Raw genomic sequence first — 22,998 nt, forward strand, 5'->3', positions numbered from 1 at the left:
TATTTCCTCTGGCATCTTATATGGTAGTAAAATAATACTGGAATCTTCACATGTACTGTTAGTAGTATAACATAATAGAAGAATCAATATCAAGGAAAGGAACAAATAATCAAATTGCAAAGTCTCTTGGTTGAAACTCATCAATGCTAAGCAAATATAAAATGTGTAGCCCTAAGAGATATCCTTTTGCTTCTACAGAACTCCTGTTTTCCATAAATAACATTTATATTTAATGAAAATAGGATTAACTTTGTATTGAAAACCGAGCCTGTCATTCAGTCTGAATTAACAACACACTGCCTTCAAACCATCTTGCGAATCTACATTTCACTCATTATTTCTGTGTGTATAGACCCAGTTCTACTGTGACAAGTTTTCTGAAAATACTTTTATTGGGAAAAGGGGAAGGAAAATGTGTCTTTCGAAGTGTGGACTGGGACTAATAAGGCAGTAGATATTTTCAATTATTAGGCAATATTCAACCATTTTTAACTGATTTATAACAATTTCATATGATTCAGACTCACATCTGCAGCTAATTATTCAGAGAGAAACTTGATGAAGCTGAGAGTATCAGAAAGATCCAGAGCTGGTTTCCCCCTCCTAGAGATTTTGCTCCTCCTCCCCTCTGTTGCCTTAGCAACGTGTACACATCACCATCACTGGGCTGACCAAACTGCTTTATAAATTTCCTGGTGAAGTGTTCATTGACCTTCCCAATGGCAGCAACTTTATGACAGGGACTGTGACTTTTCAATCTGTCACTCTAGCAATTGATAGGAATTAACAAACACTAAAAAAATTAAGTTAAATATCTACGTGCTCTTTAATTTGCATTTTCAAAATTCTTGATCCGGTGGTACAGTGGTTGGAATTATTTCCCACATTAACAATCAGGCATCGGAATTTGCCCACTCTCATTCCCAATCAAATGATGTCTTAATATCTTTTTATTTTTCTTAAAGAATCCTTTCTTTTTTACTTTTCTTTAACTCTTACCAATTGCCATATCCTCATAAACCTTAGAACACTAGTTCTAAGCGAACTGGTTATTCTTTTTTCTTTCTTTTTTTTTTTTTTTTTTGAGTTTCTCGTTGTGTCTCCTTTTTTTTTTTTTTTTTTGGTTATTCTTTTTTCTTAAGAAAAAAAATCAACATACATTATTACTCTTAAATTTTCAAAAAGTCTCTCTAGCACTAATAACTTTAATCAACTGGTTCCTACTTTCCCAAAACAGGCCTCCTTCCCTTTTTAACTGTAGTTTATTTCTGACATTCCTTGCCTACTTTTCAAATAAGTTTCTGTTACATGCCATACAGTTTTATATGTTTTGCATTCTTATGTAATGTTGAGTATAAAAGATTGTTGCCATGGTCTCCTTTACTGTTATCACTACACCCTTCTCAACTTACTTCCTCTCTTCCTCTAAAGGAAGAGAGAAAGGAACACAGAAAGGGCCCAGTCTCACACGTCTTCTGGCTTCTCAGACTCGTGCTGGCTAGAAAATTGGACAAAGCTGTCAGAGACAAAGAGCATTTGAGTAGCTCTAGCAAATGGGAGATGTGTCTCTGAACCAAGAGAGGTATGTGTTTCCATCCTTACATACTTCTATCTATATTCAGGCATGAGGTTGGGCAAGGACAATTTCTTTTGAGGTAAATGTGGATGAGATTGTGTGAATGTGGATGAGATTTCTCAGCTGATCTGGTCATCCTGTTAAGAGTACAGAAAAATGCAACACGCTGTGAAACACTTCTCTTGAATCTTAAATATGTTCTCTGTTTATTTTTTTCTCTTTAAAAGAAGAAATGGCATTTCCAAGGAAAAATAACATCCCCAGATATTATTTAAATTTCCTTTCCTCTTTTCTATAATTATAATGTCAGTGTATTTCCCAGTTGAGCTGGAAAAACTCATCTTCTTGGCATCCTGCCAGGACCCCAGTTGTCAATGAACTCAGTGTATTCATGGTTATACATAAGATCAGTTTCCCCAATACCACTGGTTGAAAAGACCTGTGTAGACATTCTGATGGGAAATCATTTGATTTAAAAAAATGAGGGCTCATTTCTAGTTTCTCTATTCTATCCTGTTAGTCTAGAAGCTTAGCTATACACCAGTGCCACACTGCTTGGATTACCATAGGCTTGTAGTAAATTTTGGAATCAAAACTGGAAGCCCTCCAAATTTCTTCTTTCTTCAAATATGTTTTGGTTCTTTGGAATCACTTGAGATTCCACATGGCTTTTAGGGTGGATTTTTTTAATTTATGTAAAACTTGTCACTGGATTTTTCAAAGGTGACACTGACTTAGGTTGTTTTGGGAATTATTGATATCTTAATGTCTTCCAACTCATAAATGTGATTTCTATTCATTTATATGTGTTTTCTTCAACTTATTTTAGCAAAGTTGTTTTTGGTGTGCAAATCTTTCTCCTTCTTTGTTACATTGATTTCAAAGTGTTTTATTCTTTTTGATATGATTACAAATGAATTTTTTTTTAAATTTCCTTTCACATTTTTCATTATTAGTGTATAAAACACAGCAGATTTAGGGATAATGATTTTGTATCCTGTAACTATACTGATTTTATTTTTAAGAATAATTTTATTCTGATATGTACAGTAAAAAAAATGCAAAACATATAGAAAAACACAAATAAATGTAAATTACTCACATAACACACAACTGTGTTAGCCATGCATTAAGTTGTATGAGTCTCTCTCCTCTACATAATCGTGCTATTAGTATTTTAATCCTGCTTTGCTATGTAAATGTGTATAAAAGTGTATAAAGATGTCATTTTAGTAAAGACATAGTTTCGTAAACTATCTGCTTTCCATCAGCCCAAATGCTTTGCAACTTCTACCCAGACACTATCAATATTCAAAGCCCTCATTTACAAATTGTAAGACAGCTTTTATACATTGTTAACTCCTTGGTTACTAACCACAAGTGACAAATATCATTTGAGGACAAGTTTGGGACATACGGGAATATTGTAATCTTTTGAGTCTTAAAAGCACCAATCAGACAAATAGTAAAAACTATTTGTGTCTAGATAGGATATTTTGTAATTCTGAATAAATACATTACCCTTGTAGCTGATGTATGTAAATTTTTAAAAAAGATTTATTTATTTATGCTTACAGAACTGGGGTACAGGCCAGAGGTACAGGGGTGGTGAGAGGATTCACCAGAGACAGAGTGGGGAGTAGAACAGGCAGATTGACTGAAATATATTGCTGAGGGGTTCAGGAGAGCTTTGCCACGCCATGCGGGTCAGTTCCCTGCCGGGAATCGAATTCATGCTGTAGTGGCTTCAGAGAGCTTCATAATGTGGTGCTTTAACCCATTAAATCACCAGAGAGAAAAAATTTATATACATCTGATGTATATAAATTTTATCTACAAACTTTGGATAAGTGATTGAAGCCTGAAACTTTGAGATTCTACCATTTGGATAAGGACACAGATATCTGATGAGAAGAGCAGAGATCCTCACATGAAAAGCATATTCCTCAGTCACCCACTTATTCCTTCAATATTTACTGAACCCCCATTATGAGCCGGGCCCATTGTTAGGTAGGGGATGGGGATGGTAGTGGAGAAACATGAGAAAAACATACATTCCACCTGGATCCAAATTTTCATTATACAACTAACAGGCTAATTTGTGTAACCATTCCATCTCCTATCAGAAAAACAGGGAGTGAGATTCAATTACTGCCACAGTTTCTTTCAGTTCTAAAAGACATGATTTTGCAATGCCATGACTCTGCCTATTTTGTGTCTACATTGCCTACACGGGGCCAATACCAGGGCACACAAGGAGCACCCCACTTAGGCTGCCAGATCTCTGACCTCCTAGCCTCTCCTCTCCATCAGTCTCTCCACCCCTCCTCTTCCCTTCTGTTTCCTTTTCCTAACAGCATTGAAGATCTATAATTACACAAGGATGTCACCAATATGTTGTAACAGCTTTGTGTTCCTAATATTCTAGTAGGATTAAATGAGTAAAAGCAGCTGGGACCGCAATACAGTTCCTAGACAAGGTGATATTCCTTAGCTAGAAACTAGTTTAGCTTTATTGGGTTCTCACTGTTACTCATTAGTTCACCCAAGGCACAAAAGAAAGGCAACATTCATTTAACTGAAATCAGCTTCTGGCTTTAGGAATATCATCCAAAACCAATAAAAAAAGAAGAAAATATTAAATATTAGTTCATTGTATTAGCCCTTAAATACATGATTTTAGTTTATTGCTGTAATTAGAATGTGAGAAGTCCGCCAGCGTCTCCATTTATCTCTGAAATGCAACAGATTGTACCACTTGGCATTTCATTTTTTACATCTTTGCTGACTCTTTTATTACAACTTTTCTAGCTGAAAAACAAAACAAAAATATCCCGATCCATTCCAAAACAGTACTTAATTTCCTATCATTCTCAAAGAAAGATGCTGAGTACTCCCCAAGATTCAAAAATTAAACTCAGCAGTTAAAAAAAAGGAAGGTACTCCCTATCAAGGCTAGCCTCCCCTGAGAGTGTGTCGTTTTCTCGTCCAATGTAGCAACAATATAGGAAGGATGATATAAGTTAAAATTAGACCTTGCTGTGAAAAAAATCAATCTGTTCTTAGCACTGCAAATAGTTCAAACACACACACACACACACACATTCCTCTATTTCCATATATCAGAGATATGAAGAGTGCAATGATCCAATGATATTGGAGCTTGCTGTGACCTTGTTTCCCACATGAATTCTGATAATGTTAGTTCTTTGGGGGTAATAATAGATGTGTTTTGACTAAGTTTGGAAGCTCCGGTTAAATAAAATGGAGATTTTTTTTTTTTATTGTAAGACATCTTAGGGCTTTTAATATGCTAATACACATTCTGATTCTCCTAGAAGGAAATATTGTAAAGAACATTTCTCAAATATATTTTACCATGATGGCCTTTATTTAAAAAATAATTCTGAGAAATAGTAATCCAGGGTGACACAAATTTTTGTAAATGAGGATGCTGCTTTCAGTGGTTGGGTCTTGCTCTGAGCAGAGTTATTAAGACAATTAGAGCTAGAACCTGTATCTCTTGGCTCCCAGCCAATGTTTCCTTATAAATAAAATAAGACAGGTGATTATTGTGAGATTCTAATATTTTGTCATCTGTCCTCTTCATACAGTTCTAACATATGATCAGTCATCTTTGACATGAATCACAAAGCATGAAGGGGCTGAGGCAGTAGTTATCTCAATTTTATAATATTCTGGATTGGGGTTTTGTGGGGTTTAGACATCACATATGCAAAACCAAGTAGAACCATTCATTAAATGTTTTTCAAGTAGAAGTTCAGAAACAAATTCATATGCCAAAACATAAGGATTTTTTTAAATTTTCCTTTCCCCGTTGCCATGATTGATTCATCTTGTTTCAATGCCGTTTCTTTGCTATAAAAATGAGGCAGAAATAGCAACCAAGTGCTTATATGCAGTACAGTTAGTTCTGGTTAAAGTAACATACTTAATTCAAAAAGTCACTTACTAAATTGAAACACAGATTTATGTTGCAATGATATCAACGTGTCTATCCACACAGTCAAGTTACTATTAAACTTATGACAGAAATACACTTGTTCTTAGATCTGGTAGATGAACTGAAACCATTGATCATATAGAGTCACAAAAACTGACATTAAATACGGCCTCCATGGTGGTGCAAAGGGTTAGTCTCAGCACCATGAAACAATTAGCAGCCACTGCAGCATAAGTGATCTCTGGCCAGGGAGCTGACCCACATGGCACAGCAGACCTCTCCTGTCTTGCCTGCTGCTCCCCACAGCAGTGATTTCAGTAGATCTGCCTGCTCTATTTCCTACTTTGTCTCTGGTAAATTCTCTCACTCTCCCCTCCTGCCCCCCAACTCTGGCTTACACTGTAGCTCTTGTATGCATAAGTAAATAAGTCTTTAAAAACAAACAAAACTGACACTAAATATCAACAAATGTTCATGACCTCATCATCTTTTAGAAAATACCTTCGGATTAAAGCATAGAATGATGAAGCTATCCAAAGCTACTGAAGCATGAGTTCAATCCCCAGCCAGGGAGGTGTTCCACATGGCATGGCAAACCTCTCCTGACTCACCCGCTACTCCCCTCAGCAGTGTATTTCAGTGAATCTGCCTGTTCTGCTCCCCACTCTGTCTCTGGTGAATCTTCTCAACCCCGCATCTCTAGACTGTACCCCAGTTCTTGTATGCATAAATAAATAAATCTTTAAAAAAAAAAAGAAAAAGAAAATGCCTTAATTTGGGTCCTCTCTGGTGGCACAACAGGTTAAAGGGCAGCAGCTTCATCACGAGTTCAATCCCCAGCCAGGGAGCTGACCCACATGGCACAGCAGACCTCACCTGCCTTGCCCGCTGCTCCCCTTAGCAGTGTGCTTCATCAGCCTGCAGGAAGGCAGATGCAGAGGGATGAAACTTCATACACAAGGGCTAAGTTAAGTGAGGGAGAGATGCTTTACTTTTTAATCATGTGCTATTTTGTCTAAATATCCTTAGATTTCATCAAAAAGGAGATATCTTTCCTTTTATGACCCTACTATTCAAAAAAAAAAAAAATCTGTGCCTCTAGGGAATTAAGAATAAAGAGACACGCTCTTAAACTGGGTTGTTTTTCTGTGCACTAATGAAGTTCATAATTTAATTGGAGGAATTATTAGCTACATTCTCTCCTTATAATAGTTTAATTCTCAAAGGAAAAGGAACTGCTCGTGAATATATTTTCTTAGATCATTCAAGAAATCCTCAAGGATTTAAAAATACATCCCAAATCAGAATGGTACTCAGTTGACCTCTGTAAATGGCTTCATACTGCAAATCTTCAGTCTAAGTGTTTCCACTGGAGCTACGCAACAATGCATTGTGTCGTTTTCTTATTTTAATTATGGTTACTAAGCTTTTCATTTGAATACTCTTATTTACTGGATTTCACTCACTCTTTAAAAGAACAAATTAAATTTTAAAATCTTGAATGTTAGAATGGTTAAATATCCATTTAACCTGAAAAAAAATTACTTAGGGAATAGAGTCAGTGACTGCAAATTTATGAAATTTTATTTTATGAAAGAGGCAGAATACATGTTCACTCTAGTTTCAGAGAGATGATGTGAACTAATCTGTGGGATTTAATAGGCAAAACCAATTGCCTTCAATTGAAGGACACTTTTTCTTAAGGTAAGGTAGCTGGAGATTTCCATGTTTATCATAATATTTGTGGTTGATTTTGCACTTCTGTGGTTTGATGATGCCCATTAAGTAAAAGTAGTTGCAAGTACTAAAGGTTTTGGGGGTAATGTGGGAGGAAAATTAATATTGACTGAGAAAATTCAGTCATCTAGTCTTTCTTCCTCTCAGAAAATAAGAAACTATCATTATAATTTTATCAGTGAGACATGATAAATTAGCCCAATCACACATTATAGACTTGATATAAATGAGGTAAGAAGTTAGAGTTCAAATAAACACTGACTTAGCATAGCAAAATTTTGAGTCAAAAGTCATAGAGTTTGGGGGGCCCTCTCTGGTGCCGCAAGGGGTTAAAGCACAGCACTATGGAGCTATCTGCAGCCCCTGAGGCCTGATTTCAATCTCAGGCCAGGGAGCTGACACACATGGCTTAGCAGACCTTTCCTGTCTTACCCGCTGATGCCCTCAGCAGTGAGTTTCAGTCAATCCAGTTGCTCTGTTTCCTGCTCTGTCTCTGGTGAATCCTCTCATCTTCAGCCCTCTTCCTGTGGCCCCTACACCTCTGGCCTGTACCTTAGTTCTTGTATGCATAAATAAATAAATTTTTTTAAAAAAAGTCATAGAGGGGGCAACTCCCAAAACATTGTAAGGAGAGGAACAGAAGACTGTTCTGTGGTTACTGTTGAAAGACAGCTCCTTTGGGAATGTTCTGGGTCTCCTTTAACTATAGACCTCATTTCAGGCTACTATGATGACGACAGCATTGTGTTTTAGAGACTGTTTAAGGTTTCTAATTAATGAACTGATCTTGCTACTTCATTGTGTGAGAGGGATTTATTCCCCAAATCCTGAAATGTTTCCAGTCCTCAGTTTTCTCATCTGTACAATGTCTTATAGGTCTTGTGGTAGGATTAATGGCAAGAAGGTATCTGACCTGAACCATGTGCCAAAAGCTACGCACGTGTGAAAGATGGTTACTTAAATATTAATGGAAACTATTAGAATTGCTTTAACTCATTCCCCTCATTTCTGATTTCCTCCTATTTCTCAATTTCCTTCAGAAATTACCTCAGAATTACCTTCAGAAATTATAGAGTTCAGTGAATGTTCTATATTTATAGACAGTCATTTATAATTATTAAGGGAAAAACCATATCATAGCAATGTCACCCAATTCCCTAAACTTCAACCATGACATGCAAGGTGATAATTTTCAAACCTATAATTCTCATGCAAAACTCTCTCTGCAACACCAGAGCTGTATTTTCAAATCCTTACTGGACACTATTAAATACTTTCCCTTAGGCCATCATCCTTCAAAATCTGATTGCTCACCAAGTCCCACTGACTTTGTAAACAGATTTCAAGTCCCTGTGTTATGATGTTTTTTGTAGAATTTTTGGAGTTTTCCTGGACTCTCCACTGAGGATAAGGACTCAGAATTTGAAGGTTATCCAATCAAACTACCCCAAAATTCTTAGATCTGGCCTCCTCAAGATGGCTGCTTTCTCTAGTAGGGGAAATATTTTGAGCCAAGAGCTATGAAATCCCTTGAAGATAAGGAGAAGATTCTGTCCTTGCTTGAATCCTGCATCTTCTCTAATCCAAGAAGAAACTGTGACATCCTACACTCCTACCCTTTTCCTAATCAGAGAGTAATCACTATCCCCCTTTTACAGATTACAAGAATATAGTAAATATTTGTTATATTGATCCAAATATTTATATTGTGACCAGAAAATGACTTATAGAACTTGGGGGATAACTGTTAGACTTTTATAGTCAGCGTTCAACCTCAAGAATAAGTATTTTTTTTTTTTAAAGATTTATTTATTTGTGCATACAGAACTGGGGTAAGACGAGAGGTTCAGGGGCGGTGAGAGGCTTCACCAGAGACAGAGTGGGGATCAGAACAGGCAGATTGACGAAGTACACTGCTGAGGGGAGCAGCGGGCGGGTCAGGAGAGGTCTGCCGCGCCATGTGGTCACCTCCGGGGCAGGCGGGAATCGAACTCATGCGGAAGCGGCTTTAGACTCTCAGTGTTGTGCTTTACCCCGCTGCGCCACCAGGGAGGGCCCAAGAATAAGTATTTTATTCCAAATGATATGAGAAAATTTGAAGAATGTTCTATATTTATATTTCAAACTTCCTTAAGTGTTCTTGCTTTACTGATAGCACATTTTTGCATATACCATTTGAAGCCTTGCTTCAAAAAAGTGAATTTCAGGCTCACTTTGTCCAAATAACAGCAAATCCATAAGTGGTAGTACTCAGTGGGGATATAAAAATATTTCTCATTCTCTCTGGGTTAGCAATGCAGGGGTCTCCCTGACTCCTTACATCAAATTAGAGGGGTTCTGTACCTGGACCTGGTACTGAATGAGGCAGTGAGGGTGCAGTTCTGAGTTGGGGCAACAGTAAAGGGGAAATCATACCCAAAAGTTTGTTGAAATGGAACTACTGTGATTCAACTCCCTGGCTCCTCTCAGACACATAGGAGGCAAAGTCAATTCTGTTAATAGTAGCTAACAGCTGGCTTCCTGTAAGGAACTTGGATTGGCCCTGCAGGGGGTAAGAAATGAATAAACACCATGAAGAAATAAATTATTGATAATAATATTCAGAAATATTGTGTAACAAGACAAGTAATGGAGATGTGGGTTAGAGTTTTCTAGATTACTGAGAAAAGTGCTTATAATTTTGTTCTAAATGGATTGCTTTTATCTTATGTCTAAAACCCATCCCTTGATACCTTGCTGATAGTATATTTTACAAATAAATGAGCATATTATCAGATGCTCATTCATCTTTCAGATTTAACAATTATAAGAAATCACATTACTTCTTCAAAACTGTTTATCTCAATAAATAAAGTTGAATTTATATTCTATGATCTATATATCTGACAAATGCAATACTCAACTTTCAGTTAATTTAGTTATGGTAAGATTTGAAGGAAGCAAAACACTTAAAAATCAAAACTTACAATTTTGTAGCAAAAAATAGTGTGGACATTATTTATATTTAACAGTGTGTGCATTTAAACCCTGTCTATATAAAAATATATTCAGAACAAACATCTACTCTTCCTCTCTCCTCCTGCCCCTCATCTGGTTAGACTTTATTTATGCATTAGTCGACCTTTTTGGCCATTAGAACCATCTTGCTTCAGCAGTTAATTAACACAAGTACCATAATTTAATACAGTTAATGCTACTTGATGTCCTTTAATGTACCTTCCATTAGTGATATTATTGTAGTATTACCCTGTAAATTAAAATGAGATCAAGACTGAGAGAGCCACTCTTTAATTAAGGTACTGGCATACTGCACTCGTCTATTATTCACTAGAGAAAATCACCCTGATTTACTGAAGCAGGACATCCATAAGTCAGAATTAGTCCATGAAGATTATTAGGTTTATTGAACAATGTAAGTACTATGAAGTTGCTGAATTGCCAACAGCTATGCTTCCTCTTTTTCCTCCATTATCTTAATAAATACATCATGAGCGGGAATAAGTGGACACAAAATAAATATGTAGCAAAGCAGGAATAAATTTTGGGTGGGATTATATCTTTTTGTTATTATGAAAATAGGTATCAGGTGTAGCACATGTTAAAAAGCACACAAATGCTACATTAGCTTTAAGAGACTCAAAACATTTTTTTTTGTACCAAACAATACTAGCCAGTATAAAACAGGAGAGTCACACAGAAAAAAACTTAACCCCCCAAAATACTATAAGTCTGACTGCAGCAATGAGGTTACCAGAAGGAGAAGATGAAGGGTGAGGACCAAAAAAGGGGGGAGCTTACTGGATTGTTGTGCAGGATTTTGGGGTTTTGGTGCTAGCTGTGGGTGTGGTAACATGTTTGAAGAGGTGTGAATCTATACCTTTAAATTATAAACAGTATTGTAAATCAAAGTCACCTCAATAAGAAAAGTAATCCAAAAAGAAAAATAGAAGAAGTACACACATGTACACAAGTAGCAATTGTGAATTAGAATTCAAATCAGTCAACTCAAGTAGATATTCCAATTAGTTTTGTTTCATAGATCAATATTTTATGGTAGGAAAATCCTGTAATATATGTCCACTGTAATATGGATATCTGTCCACTTTTTCCAATAACTTAAGCTAATTCCTACATTATGGTGGGGATAAGGGTTTGGTGATATTAGAAAACACCATTGTAATGATCAAATGAAGACATGTAAAGACATGTTGAACATTGCGATCATTTCATAGGATGGTGGGAAGGAGGAGTTTGAGGGAAATAAAAGACCTCTGTTATAGTTTATATATTATAGTTTCTTGTGTGTGTGTGATGTGTGTATAGTCAAAACAAATCATCTTATATTTGAAGTTAAATCCTAATAGGATCTATGCTGCTAGACAGATCTGTATGGAGATCGGTTTCCTCACAAAAAAATCCCTTGAACTTTCATTTAGAGCTCACCAATTAATGTTCATTCTTCCTATTGATGACTTGTCATGTAAGAAAAAGACAACCCAGACTTTTAAAACTACTGAAATTTTCAAGGGTAAAATTATTGTATCACCTCAATGCCGAAAGCCATAGAATCAATGACAATAGCTTGACACTTCCCTTTATAGTTTTCCTCTATAACTTAAAAGCTGGAAACATGATTGAAATCTCAGGCCTTACTTCTTTAATACTATCCCTAAGTCTAAAAATACATCAACCATCTGGTTCTAATAAGCCAACATCAGTTTTGCCCTAAGAATTTGGTGTTGAGAGTTTGGAGTTGACAGAGTGGAATCTTACTGCAGGGCCTTACCTCCTCTGGACATTTTTCTCTTGCCTGGTTGCTTCCTCACCAGTTGACTAGTGAATAGGAAAAAACAGTGGACAGAAAATTCCGCAGTACCACTGAAATTCAGTCAAAGGAAGCTACTAGGTAGAGGGATAAAAGAAAAGGGGTATATTTACTTAGATGCTACGTTTCTAACATGCCATCTTTAAGAGATGGTATGTCTATTCCCCAATGGAAAATGCATAAAATACATGCAGTTTTAATATGTAATTTACACTCTTGTAAATAATCAAAGGGGATAAAATGAGTAGTCAAGAACAGTAACATCCTCAAGAAAGGTTATTTTGTAAATAAAAAGATTACTTTTTATAAGATAAAAATAACTTTAAGGAAATGGAGTTGTAAGGATTTTGGTGTGGAGAAGATAGCCTCAAACCATAAGGAAACTGATCTCTATACAGATTTGTCTAGCATCATAGGTCATATTAGGATTTAACTTCAAATATAAGATTAATTTTGACATTCTTCTTATAGGTGACCAGAATACTTTCCATTTTGTTATGGTATGTTAGTGTTAATAATACTGACATCATTTCAAACTATAATAGAAGACCATTCATTATAGTTAAAACAGAACAGTACTGGAATAAAAATAGGCACACAGATTAATAGAATTGAATTGAAAGCCCTCTGACATGACAACTAACCTATGACCCCATAACAAAATGCATATACTGGAACAAGGAAAACCTCGTCAGTAAACGGTGGTGGAAAAAGCTGACTCCCACATGCAAAAGGATGAAACTTCATCAATATCTTACACCATATATGAAAATCAACTCAAAATGGATAAAAGACTTACATATATGAACTGAAGCCATAAAACGCATAGAAGAAAACATAGGCCAAATAATCATGACAAAAGCTTCAGAAACATCTTTGCAGATTTATGTTTAGCAGCACGGAAAACAAAGGAGAATATAAATAGCAGAGACTGCATTAAACTAAAAAGCTCTCTACAGAAAAGAGACAGTAACCAAAAGAAAGAGATACTTTATGGAATGGGAGGAAATATCTGCATACCATACAAGGGATCTACTAAAACATTCAGGAATCTAATGGCCACAAATCTTTATAAATTGCAGATTCATGTTTAAGGAAACCGCTCCATGCCCCCCACATATGAACTGGCTTCTCTGTCCTTGTATCCATCAGCTCAGTATTGTACCAGTGTATATTTCTCTCAGAAATATTATTTTGCTTTATTTATCTGTATCTCCATCCTTCATCACCAACACCTTGTTGAAAAGACTGCAAGCTAAAATTTCTTGACTCTTCCATGAGGAACATGAAAATAGGACTAACGTGAGAGGCAATACCAATTGCTGCTATTTTCCATGGTTCAGATTCTGAAACTTTTGCCAGCAAACTGAGTTCATGTTCACCAGTGCTTTCTGTGTGTCCGCTATGGCCCTATCTTAACAGTGATGAACTCTTCCTTCTAGGGCATGAATATAGTAGCACTATTATTGAAGATAGGCTGAGAAATGTCTTTGAAAGACCAAGGAGTCTCAACTTTTCTCCGGTTTTTGGGAAATGGACAGCTGTAAGGGATGCTGGAAACCAGTCAACATAATAAATCCTGTCTTACCTGCTTAAATTTTATGATTAATTAATTAAACCTACATGGGTTATTATATCTATATTTATACCTTTACATATTTTGTTTTAAGATCATCATGGCATTTTTAGAATGGTTATTTCTTTTCTTTGCTTTTCCTTTTCTCCATTTTGCTGTATGCTCTGCTCTACCCATAGTTTATATCTGATGCTTCAACTCCCATCAGCTGGTTATTGTGATAACATACCACACTTAAAAATCTAGTTGAAAATCTCTATGTTGGTGGTCCCTGTTCTCATTATTTGAATTTTTCATTTAAACATCTTCAACATTTTTGGAAACTTGCTCAACTGTATCTCTGGTATATTGTCAAAATGAAAGATAAAGCTGTCCGGTCTGTCATCACTATTTATAACTCTGGCCCATCTGTAATTGACTTACAAAATGAAGACAGTCCAACTCAGGTCCATATTTTAAATGACAGAAATATCCCAAAACCTGAAAACCTTCATTTCTAGATCATTTTGTGCAATGGAACCAAACATATATCACATTGGAACTGCTTTTTGCATTAGAAAACAGAAACATGTATTTCTTACTTGCAACCCTTTTTATAAAGCGATTGGGTTTGTTGCCTTAATACCTTAAAACACTGCCTGACCTGAGGACTTCCCAGGTATCAAATAAGATATTTGTTTACTTGCTTGCTAATGGCTGAAATCTAAGAAATCCTGCCAGATTCAGGGTCAGCAAAAAATTACTATTGGGATCACAAATTACTATTGAATAAGAAAGTCTCAAATGTCGCAGAACCTACCTCTAAGCTGGTGTTCCTGAGAAAATGTTACAGTAGAAAGTGACACATGTTACTCTACCACCATTGAACCAACACACTGGCATTTTCTTTGAACACACCCATTCTCATTCCCGTCAGACAGATGTTCTCTTACCTTCCATGCACCTTTATGTCTGAAATTGCGTAAAAGTAGCGTGCCAGGTGTAGCTCATCTACAAAAATTTCCCCGACGGCTGGTCTCAAAAGCCTTATCCTCAGGTCTGTGACTGTAAAGAAATCTCTGAGTTTCTTGGTTGTATCCAGCTGGCCGTAGAGGGAAGCCATATTGCGTAGCCAAGGTCCAGCAAAAAATGCGAACCTGTCTTTGATTTCAAAGTGGATTAATTTGCTATTTGTCATGTACCCCGTGGAGTACTCTTCGGTGCAAATGATTTCTAAAACCGTGTGCTGTGACAAATCCTTCACGGATTTAGGGTCCATGTGAAAAGCATCTAAGCAATCTGTGGCATAGTACTGATAGGGCTGCCATGTTCGTCCATAGTCAAGAGATTTCTCCAGGATCATTTGGTCTGGACGCCCCGATTCAAAGGTAATAACTATGTTGTCTGTGAGCTCAATGGTTTTGCTCCAAGACAGAGTGATGTTAACCTGGAGAGGCTTGGGATACTCCTTCCAAGTAGCAGACTGCCAAAATGTAGAGGGATGTCTTCCTTCAAAATCAAACATCAGCTCAGGGGGGTGTGCCAGCTCGGGGGTGCTTGCATCACACTCATTATTGCACATGTAGGGATTGCCCTATGGAAGAAGAACAAGAGAGGGTGCATCAAATCACTGGTTTGACACAAGTCTTGCCATCTTGCTATTCTAAGAGGCTAGGAAAAAAAGAAAAACAACCCAAACTGGAGCCCCGCCTGGTGGTGCAAAGTTTAAAGCGCAGCACTATGAAGCTATGGGCAGCCACTGCAGCATGAGTTCCGTCTCCAGCTAGGGAGGTGGCCCACATGGCACAGCAGACCTCTCCTGTCTCCCCCAGTGCTCCCCTCAGCAATGTATTTCAGTCAATTTGCCTGTTCTGCCCATCATTCTGTCTCTGGTAAATCCTCTCACTGCCCCTGCACCTTTGGCCTGTACTCCAGTTCTGTTTGCATAAATAAGTCTTAAAAAGAAAAAGCAACCTGTTTGCAAGAATCACTTTTGTTTGCCCTAACTGGATTCTCTCTAATAGCTTTTGTTGGGGGGAAAAAAATGCAATGTGGTAATTTGCTTGTCTTGTTTCCTTCTATGGGCTTTAAGAAATGAAAACAATTTATTGATCTCATATGTATTGGAAGCGTATTGTGGTCTCATGAGAACAAAGCGACTGAACAACTGGCTAACAGTTCAGTACCTCCCCATCCTCTCGGAAAGATGCTACAGAAAGGCAAGGAAATTTCTCCCAGCCTCAAGGGCATTTCTCAAGAGCACAGTTCTTTAAAAATTCATTTTCAAGCAAATCTTCCAAATTAGCATGAACCATAGACACTTATGTCCTTTTGGGAAACAATACCCCCGCACAACATTTACCTTGTCTCAGATCCATCATACTTAGCTGGTTCTCTGCTTCATAAAGTCTGCTGTTGAAGCATTTACCTTGTTCACCACAAATCACTAAAATGTGGTACACTTTAGGCTCTGGGGCTTGGCCCAAACATCTGCCATCCTATTAGCCAGAGACAAAGGGATTGCTCAGGAAAGATTTGGGTGTGCACCAGGTGATCAGGCATGGAGAAATCCAGTACTTAATAAGAGGGGTGTTGCAAAAGGTGACAGCCACATGATGCACATGCAAAGCTGCGTGCAGGCCCCTGTCAGCTCTCTGAGGCCGTCAGCTATTATCATTATTGTCCTCCTTACAAAGGTAGCTTCCTTCATAGTCCACTTAAGCAAGGAGCTGGTAGTCAGTCTCCTTGTCAGACGACCATTTATAGCAACTCAGAGGCTGCACTAAATGTCTCTTCTCAGCTTAGATCAGAGTCTGTGCCAAACAACTGGCTCCCAGATTTTTGTTTCTTTCATTTATTTTAGAAAATAAATGACATAATTTGGATGCAACTATTCAGGTATTTCTCTCTTCTCCCACACTGGGTAATTCTAAGTATGAACGGGTGAAAGGATCAACTCTCTGTCATTGTCCTTAGGCTTACTCTTGTCAATACAATTAGCCTTTTTTTTTTTTTCTTTTGCATGAACCAAGAGCTTTTTATAATACCTGCAGGAGGCATGAGCTGGATCTCAAATAATGAATTTACACTCTAGACATCGCTGACTCCTGTGAAATGTAAGATGAACATTGGAGAATTGCTTTGGCTTCCCTAGAGGCAACCTTCCCCTACCTAGTCAGCTAATACTTTCACTCTCTCTTTCCCATTAGTGTAACTGAATCCTAAAGCTGGCAACAGGTTTGGGGGAATCGAGTATAATTGAGCTGGGGCAGGAGAAAGGAGAGAAGGTGCATTATTTGAGGAACAGATCTGTTTTAAAAATACATTCAAGGCATCAGTGATAATGTAAATGTTTCTGTACTTCTCTCTCGAATTTCAATTCTCTATTCCTGATGCCAGCGTCTGTGGCACTATTTATAGCATCCCCTTCCAAATATGCCAAGGGGGGTGAATAAGTTTCTGTTCCAGGTGGAATAAATCACCAAATTTATTATTACTTAAACTCTCTTAAGCATACCAGAGAGCCAAATGCAGAGCTCTGCAAACTGGCAAGGGCTTTTTATGGAGGGCTATAAATATTATGGAATCTGTCAGGATTTACAAATTCCAAATATATGTAAATATCCATTTTACTGAAAGGGGTCAGATTTACACATATCACACCTTCCTTTAAAATTTACTGAAAAAATATGGTCACTTCAACATCTATCAGCATGTAGCCATCTGCACCATCATGAACTTGAATGCTACCACTTCCCTCCTGGCAAAAGTGTCTCATTTGAGGTCAAGGGTATCACAACACAGAAATCAGCTCTGCAGGATGCACCAAAAATGAGTTATCAGCCATTTATATCAAGGCATGCTGAAAGATAGCATATCTTCACATTCAGTACAGATGCAAAGAGATTCTCAGATGGGGACAGAGTCCTCGGATGAAGTAAGAGGTATAGCAGTTTGAGTCTCAATATAGCAACACTTGCAAATCTGTCTTAGGAAGTATGGTTGATAGGGTCTATCTAAAAGTCATCCATTCCCACATTCCATCAAAGGTGCAATCTATTGCCACTCTTTATTTAGCACCTGTATGCCAAACACTTTACATATATTAACCTGGGTAATCCTTTTCATCCCTATTTTATGGTAGAGGAAGTTGAGGCATAGAAAAATGTTAAGTAACTTGTTCAAAGTCACATGAACAAGTGTGTAGAGGTGCAAAAGTAGGAAGACTTTTTTGCCCCAGTCCCGGCCTATTCAGCTCCCAAGTGCATGGCATTCCTTACAATGCAATCATCTTAGAAATAGTGTTGGTTGATAGAAGAGAAGGACCTTAAAAAAAGTAAGTTTGGGGTACAACCTAAGACCTTCTTATTTTGAAGAACCCTCATCAGTGGACTCATACATCTGAGATGTCTTGAGCCTTCCCAACTCATGTAAAACCTCTTTAAGAAACTTATTTGCCTATGGAGTCCCTTTTGGCTTCAGTAACTACTCTTATGCACCATGTAATAATATCCTAGAGTGCAAATATCCTAGAGATTCTCTGCTGCGTATTCCTCTTAGAACTGTAAACATGTAGAAGCCAAGCAACAGAGCACAGTTCAAAGTTTAGCCCTTTAATGAAGACCTGACCCCAGAAAGCTCCATCTCTGTGTTTGTTCCACAGGGACATCCTCCCACTGAGACTCAGCAGGACAGCAAGCCCAGGATAAATGCTTTCATTTACATCAAGTTGTCAGCTCTCAAAATATATACCAGGACAAGGAGAAAATTTCCTTGCTTTGCACTGATCTGGTGCTTTAGGCACAGGAAAAATGAGAGAAAAAGCTTCACGTGTCCAATAATGATTTATTGATTGCCTACTATATTACTATATTTAAGGCACTTGTCTTGGCTCTCAGGATGCAGCAGTAAACAAATCCAGGTCCTTGCTTTCAGTGTAGCTTTGCTGTAGCGTCAGAGCTGCACTAAACAAATACATGTTTTAGGACATCAGATGATCATAACTGCTATGGAGAAAAATAAATCCAATTACAGAGGAGAATGGTGTTAGAAGAGGGATACTGATTGTAATTTTATATTGGGAGGTCAGAGAAAGTCTTTCCTCGATTAGGTGACATTTGAGCAGATGAAGAACAATTCCCAATTTACCCGGGAGATGGTCAGAGGTTGACCAGAATGACAGCTTTGTCCTTCATCTGACTCTACTCTTAGTGATAATTTCAGAGCATAAGAATTTATTAAAATTGCTGAGTAAACAAATCAAGTGAAGGTCTACCCCAAATGACTATAGATAAAAACATCAATTCAAACCATTTTCCTGATTTCACAGCACCCTTATGCTCTTTTAGATTAGTTAACACAACTTACTGAGAGACAATGACATTGAGAGAAAACTAGCTGGGAAAGCTAGCTGGAGCTTTCAGAAGAAATCCTATTATTTAGGTGAGAGAGAGAGAATGAGGGGAAAAAAAGAAGTTTCAAATCTTGCCATTTTAGAAAGAGAAAGCTGGAGGTGAAATGCTAAGCTAAAACAGTGTAAATAATTCACATAGGTGTGATCTGTAATACTGTCATTACAGAAAATTATCAATTTGAAAACAATTGCTGTTCAAGGGATTAGATTAATTAAAGTTTCAGCTACTTCAACCCCACCCTAATCCTCTCTAATACCATCAACAAAGAAATTTGTATAAGGAAAATAACTTTCCCTTATTTGTGAAAGCAAAAAAATACTTCTTGCTGCTAAATCTAATAGATTCAGGCATTAGCAAGTGTAAGTAATTATCCTGTGGCCAGCAGGCAGCCTTAAATAGATCTTAATTTAAGACCTACAAGCAACAGATCCTTAACTGATTGTCTATGGACAAAGCAGAAAATATTTATGATGGCACTGGAAATATTTACACCATTAAGGGATGTCTAAATAATTAAACAGATATTGCTGCTAAATATTTTTATAACAATTAGAAGATTGTGATGCTTAATTCCATTAAAAAATAGCACTGATATTTTACCTCTGGGAGAAAAGAAGTTAGTAATTAATTAGCACTTTGTCATCAAAGTGAAATGTTGTTATTCTTTGTAAATTTGCTTTCAGAACTTGGAGGGATTAATGAAATTTGAGACACAAATGTTCCTATTGATAAGTGCACCTTTATTTTGGCATATGACACTGAGAAGAAAGTCCTTTCACCTAATTGCTGGACCTTTTTTTTTCTTTTTCTTTTTTATAAATCTTACAGAAGCTGTAGAATATCACTTTGTGGTTCTTATCTTTTGATCTTGCCCTTCCAAGTGTTATCCACTGGCAGGTGATTGGGAATGACATACTATTGGAAATGTAGAAAATGCTCATGGGAGATTTGCTACTGAACTTTAAGCCACATGCCAGGCAGACATGTACCTACATGTGGTTCCAAGAAACATCTGGGTGAACACTTACACTGATGGTGAAAAATAGAGACAGAGCGGCCTCACACCCATTTACATCTACCTTGCCCTTGCTTGTTGGGTCGGAAAGTGACAGGAAAAAAATGAAACAGGCACAAAGGCAAAAGGAGCGCACAGCATTCTGGGAGGCACTCCTAACCTATTCTTACTATGACTTTGAATTAGATATCACAATGGCTCTGCCAGTGAAGATACTGGTCAGAGTCTATTGCTCATCGCTCAGAGAAAAGAGCCCCCAAGCACCAGGCTTTCGCTGCCTGGGCTTCCTTTCCTCCTTCACTGAAGTTCAAGGACAGCCACCAAGCAAGGCGTTTTCTGAGCAACTGGTGACTGGCCTCATTTTTGGTGGGAAGGATCCCCCACTCCCAGTCTCTCTTAGAACTTCTTGGTCATTTATTGCCTCAACTCTTCTGCTCCTTGAGTCCTGCTGGGTTAGAAGGTAGGAAGCCCCTTTCTTGAAGGTTCCCCAGAGACATTCAGACAACTCTGAGTCTGGAAGCTGATGTACATAGGTCATGCCGACATGCCTCATGTATACATAAGCTTTGATAGCTGTTTACTGGCACTAAGGAGAAAGGACCTAAAGCAGAACCTGGGGCAAGTACAATCCACGATAGTGAACTTCTCTAGGAATCTAAAAGGGAAGTCTCAGGACTTCCACTGCTGTAGTGATGACAGCAGTTTTGGGGTGGATGGACTTCTGATGTCTCTCGACAATGGTCCACCAGGCAGTCTATTTGCAATTGTCCTTTGTTCCCTGGATATAAAAATCTGTGATCACTGCAAGTTTCAGTGCAATCTACTTTGTAAGGGTCCTATAAATGGGTAGGTGGTTTTCAATGTGGGCAGACCCATGGGAACAAGAGGCCCTGAATATTAAGGGACTATCCCAAATGTAGACATTCTGAAACTGCTATGCTGTAACAAAAGTATCCATGTATTTGACAGTACATGAGTCTCAAGTTTTGTCCTGGAAAATATGGCAGCTGTAATAAGATCGTGGAAGAAGAAGAATTTTGTTTTTTGCTTCTGGAGTTGAAACTAACTGCGCTGGTTTCTAAAGAAACCCTTTGCTTATCATACAGATTCTTCCCTCGCACAGACACAGGCTTAAGGACTGATTGAGGCTGTTGTTTGATTCAATCTGCTCCCTGACAATGCTAACTTTTACTCAGGAATAAAGATGGAAGGGCTTAACCTTTCAGTGAGGAGACTCCTGGAAGCCATATCACAGATTATGGGTCATAATAGATACCTGTGTAAATCACCACAGAGGATTATGGTCAGGATTTTCAAACTGGTGAAGGCTGCAGAGGTCAAGATGACTAAGTTCTAAGCCAGAGCTAAATACATTCTCAAGCCACCAGCCATAAAAATGGGTTCCTATATAAAATTACTTTGCATGGTTGAAAATAAATATCAATCAAATCAAGTAGGCTAGAAAGAGAATGTCTACAGGGAAACACTATGCTAAGGTGACAATATTGTAATTAGAAGAGAAATTGCTTTTTAAATTTTATTTTCTTAAAAAATCTCTTAAATATATTTGCTATTTGCCTTGTAGGTCATCTTGAAATAGACCAGAATGCAGAAACTTAAATGTTAATAACATAAAGCTAAAGTGAACTGACAGCATTTGAAGTTAAAGCAACTGGAGAGAAACGAAGGCAGGTAAAATATAAATGGGAATGTTTTGAATTCTCACACCATCATAGAAGAATTGGAGTGTTTTGAATCCTGAAGGTTCCTGATTTGATTCTCAGAAACTGAATCTTTCTTTTCTCACATGAGAAAGCAAGTTCAAGACCTCCTTGAAGTCCATTTGCTGAAAGTACCAGCTTGAAAAGAATATGGGAAGAACAGAGCATCCTTTGCTAAAGTGATCACTTAGTCTTAAGAGACACAAGAGGTTTCCTAACATGGTACTTTCACAAGTGATTGGTTCCTGATTTCTCATTCTCCTTATTTCTTTTAAACTCGTCTTCCAAGTTCCTTAGCTAGGTACTGGGCACCTACTATGTTCAAAAACATTGTGTAGAAATGATGCAATAAAATGCTTGAAATTTAGTAGATTAGACCCACATAATCAACAACCACGTTCTGACATTAGTCACTTTGCACCTAAGAGGACACTTGGTGTCCCTGTGACAACAATATTGTCCTTTTTTTGCGGGTCTGCTTCATTTCTTGCTACATAAATAAATGTGTCTTTATATTGACAATAGACATTTTATAGTATTATGCCAGAGGAAGTTGGGAGAGGGTAGTATGATGATGATTTATTTCATTCTGTGATCCTTCCTGCATAGGACACATCTTCCAAACCACCCTGTGATATTTGCAGCAAAACTAGTCTTGCCCACACTAAGACATATGAGTTAGACCTGCCCAGCATCAAATTCCAACTTGAAAATATTGGCTGACTCCACCTCTACACAATTCTGGGTGGTGTTCCCTAAAATCTCTCTCTATAAAACACAGTGAATCTGTCATCATCTTTCCACCAAGCTATAATATAGACTACGTGTTGCAGTGATATGGAAACCTTACCATGCTTGAGAAATACCTGGTGCATTCAGTTCCAACTCATCAGGAATTGTTTTAATAGATTGGGTTGGACCCAGGCATTTACCTTAATAAATACCTGAGATTGTAGATCCTGATGCAAGCACCTTTGACCACAGCTCAGTAAACACTGGTGTATTATTTATTAAGAATTATGACACTGGGTCAGATCTTCCTAGGTTTGAATTCCAGCTCTATCTCTCAGTTATTATGTACTTTTAGACAAGATACTTGACTTTTGCTGATATACAGTAAAATCACAAAATGCATGTTAAATGCTTAGTATCTCCTTAGCATGCAGTAAGTAGACAGTAATTAGTAGTGAA

General features: G+C 37.5%; 1 protein-coding gene across 4 annotated transcripts in view; it reads right to left on the reverse strand.

The window, feature by feature from the left end:
• The window catches only part of NTNG1 (netrin G1), a 303,066-nt gene that overhangs the window by 124,813 nt on the left and 155,255 nt on the right, over window positions 1-22,998 (reverse strand). For all 4 annotated transcript variants that reach the window (XM_012730151.1, XM_012730152.1, XM_004689715.2 and 1 more), the window contains exon 3: window positions 14,611-15,251. In XM_012730151.1, coding sequence (XP_012585605.1) covers window positions 14,611-15,251 — 641 coding nt within the window. The remainder of the gene's footprint in view (window positions 1-14,610; window positions 15,252-22,998) is intronic.

The sequence above is a fragment of the Condylura cristata genome, unplaced genomic scaffold (genome assembly GCF_000260355.1).
Source record: "Condylura cristata isolate star-nosed mole 26May11 unplaced genomic scaffold, ConCri1.0 scaffold00026, whole genome shotgun sequence".
Lineage (NCBI taxonomy): Eukaryota > Metazoa > Chordata > Mammalia > Eulipotyphla > Talpidae > Condylura > Condylura cristata.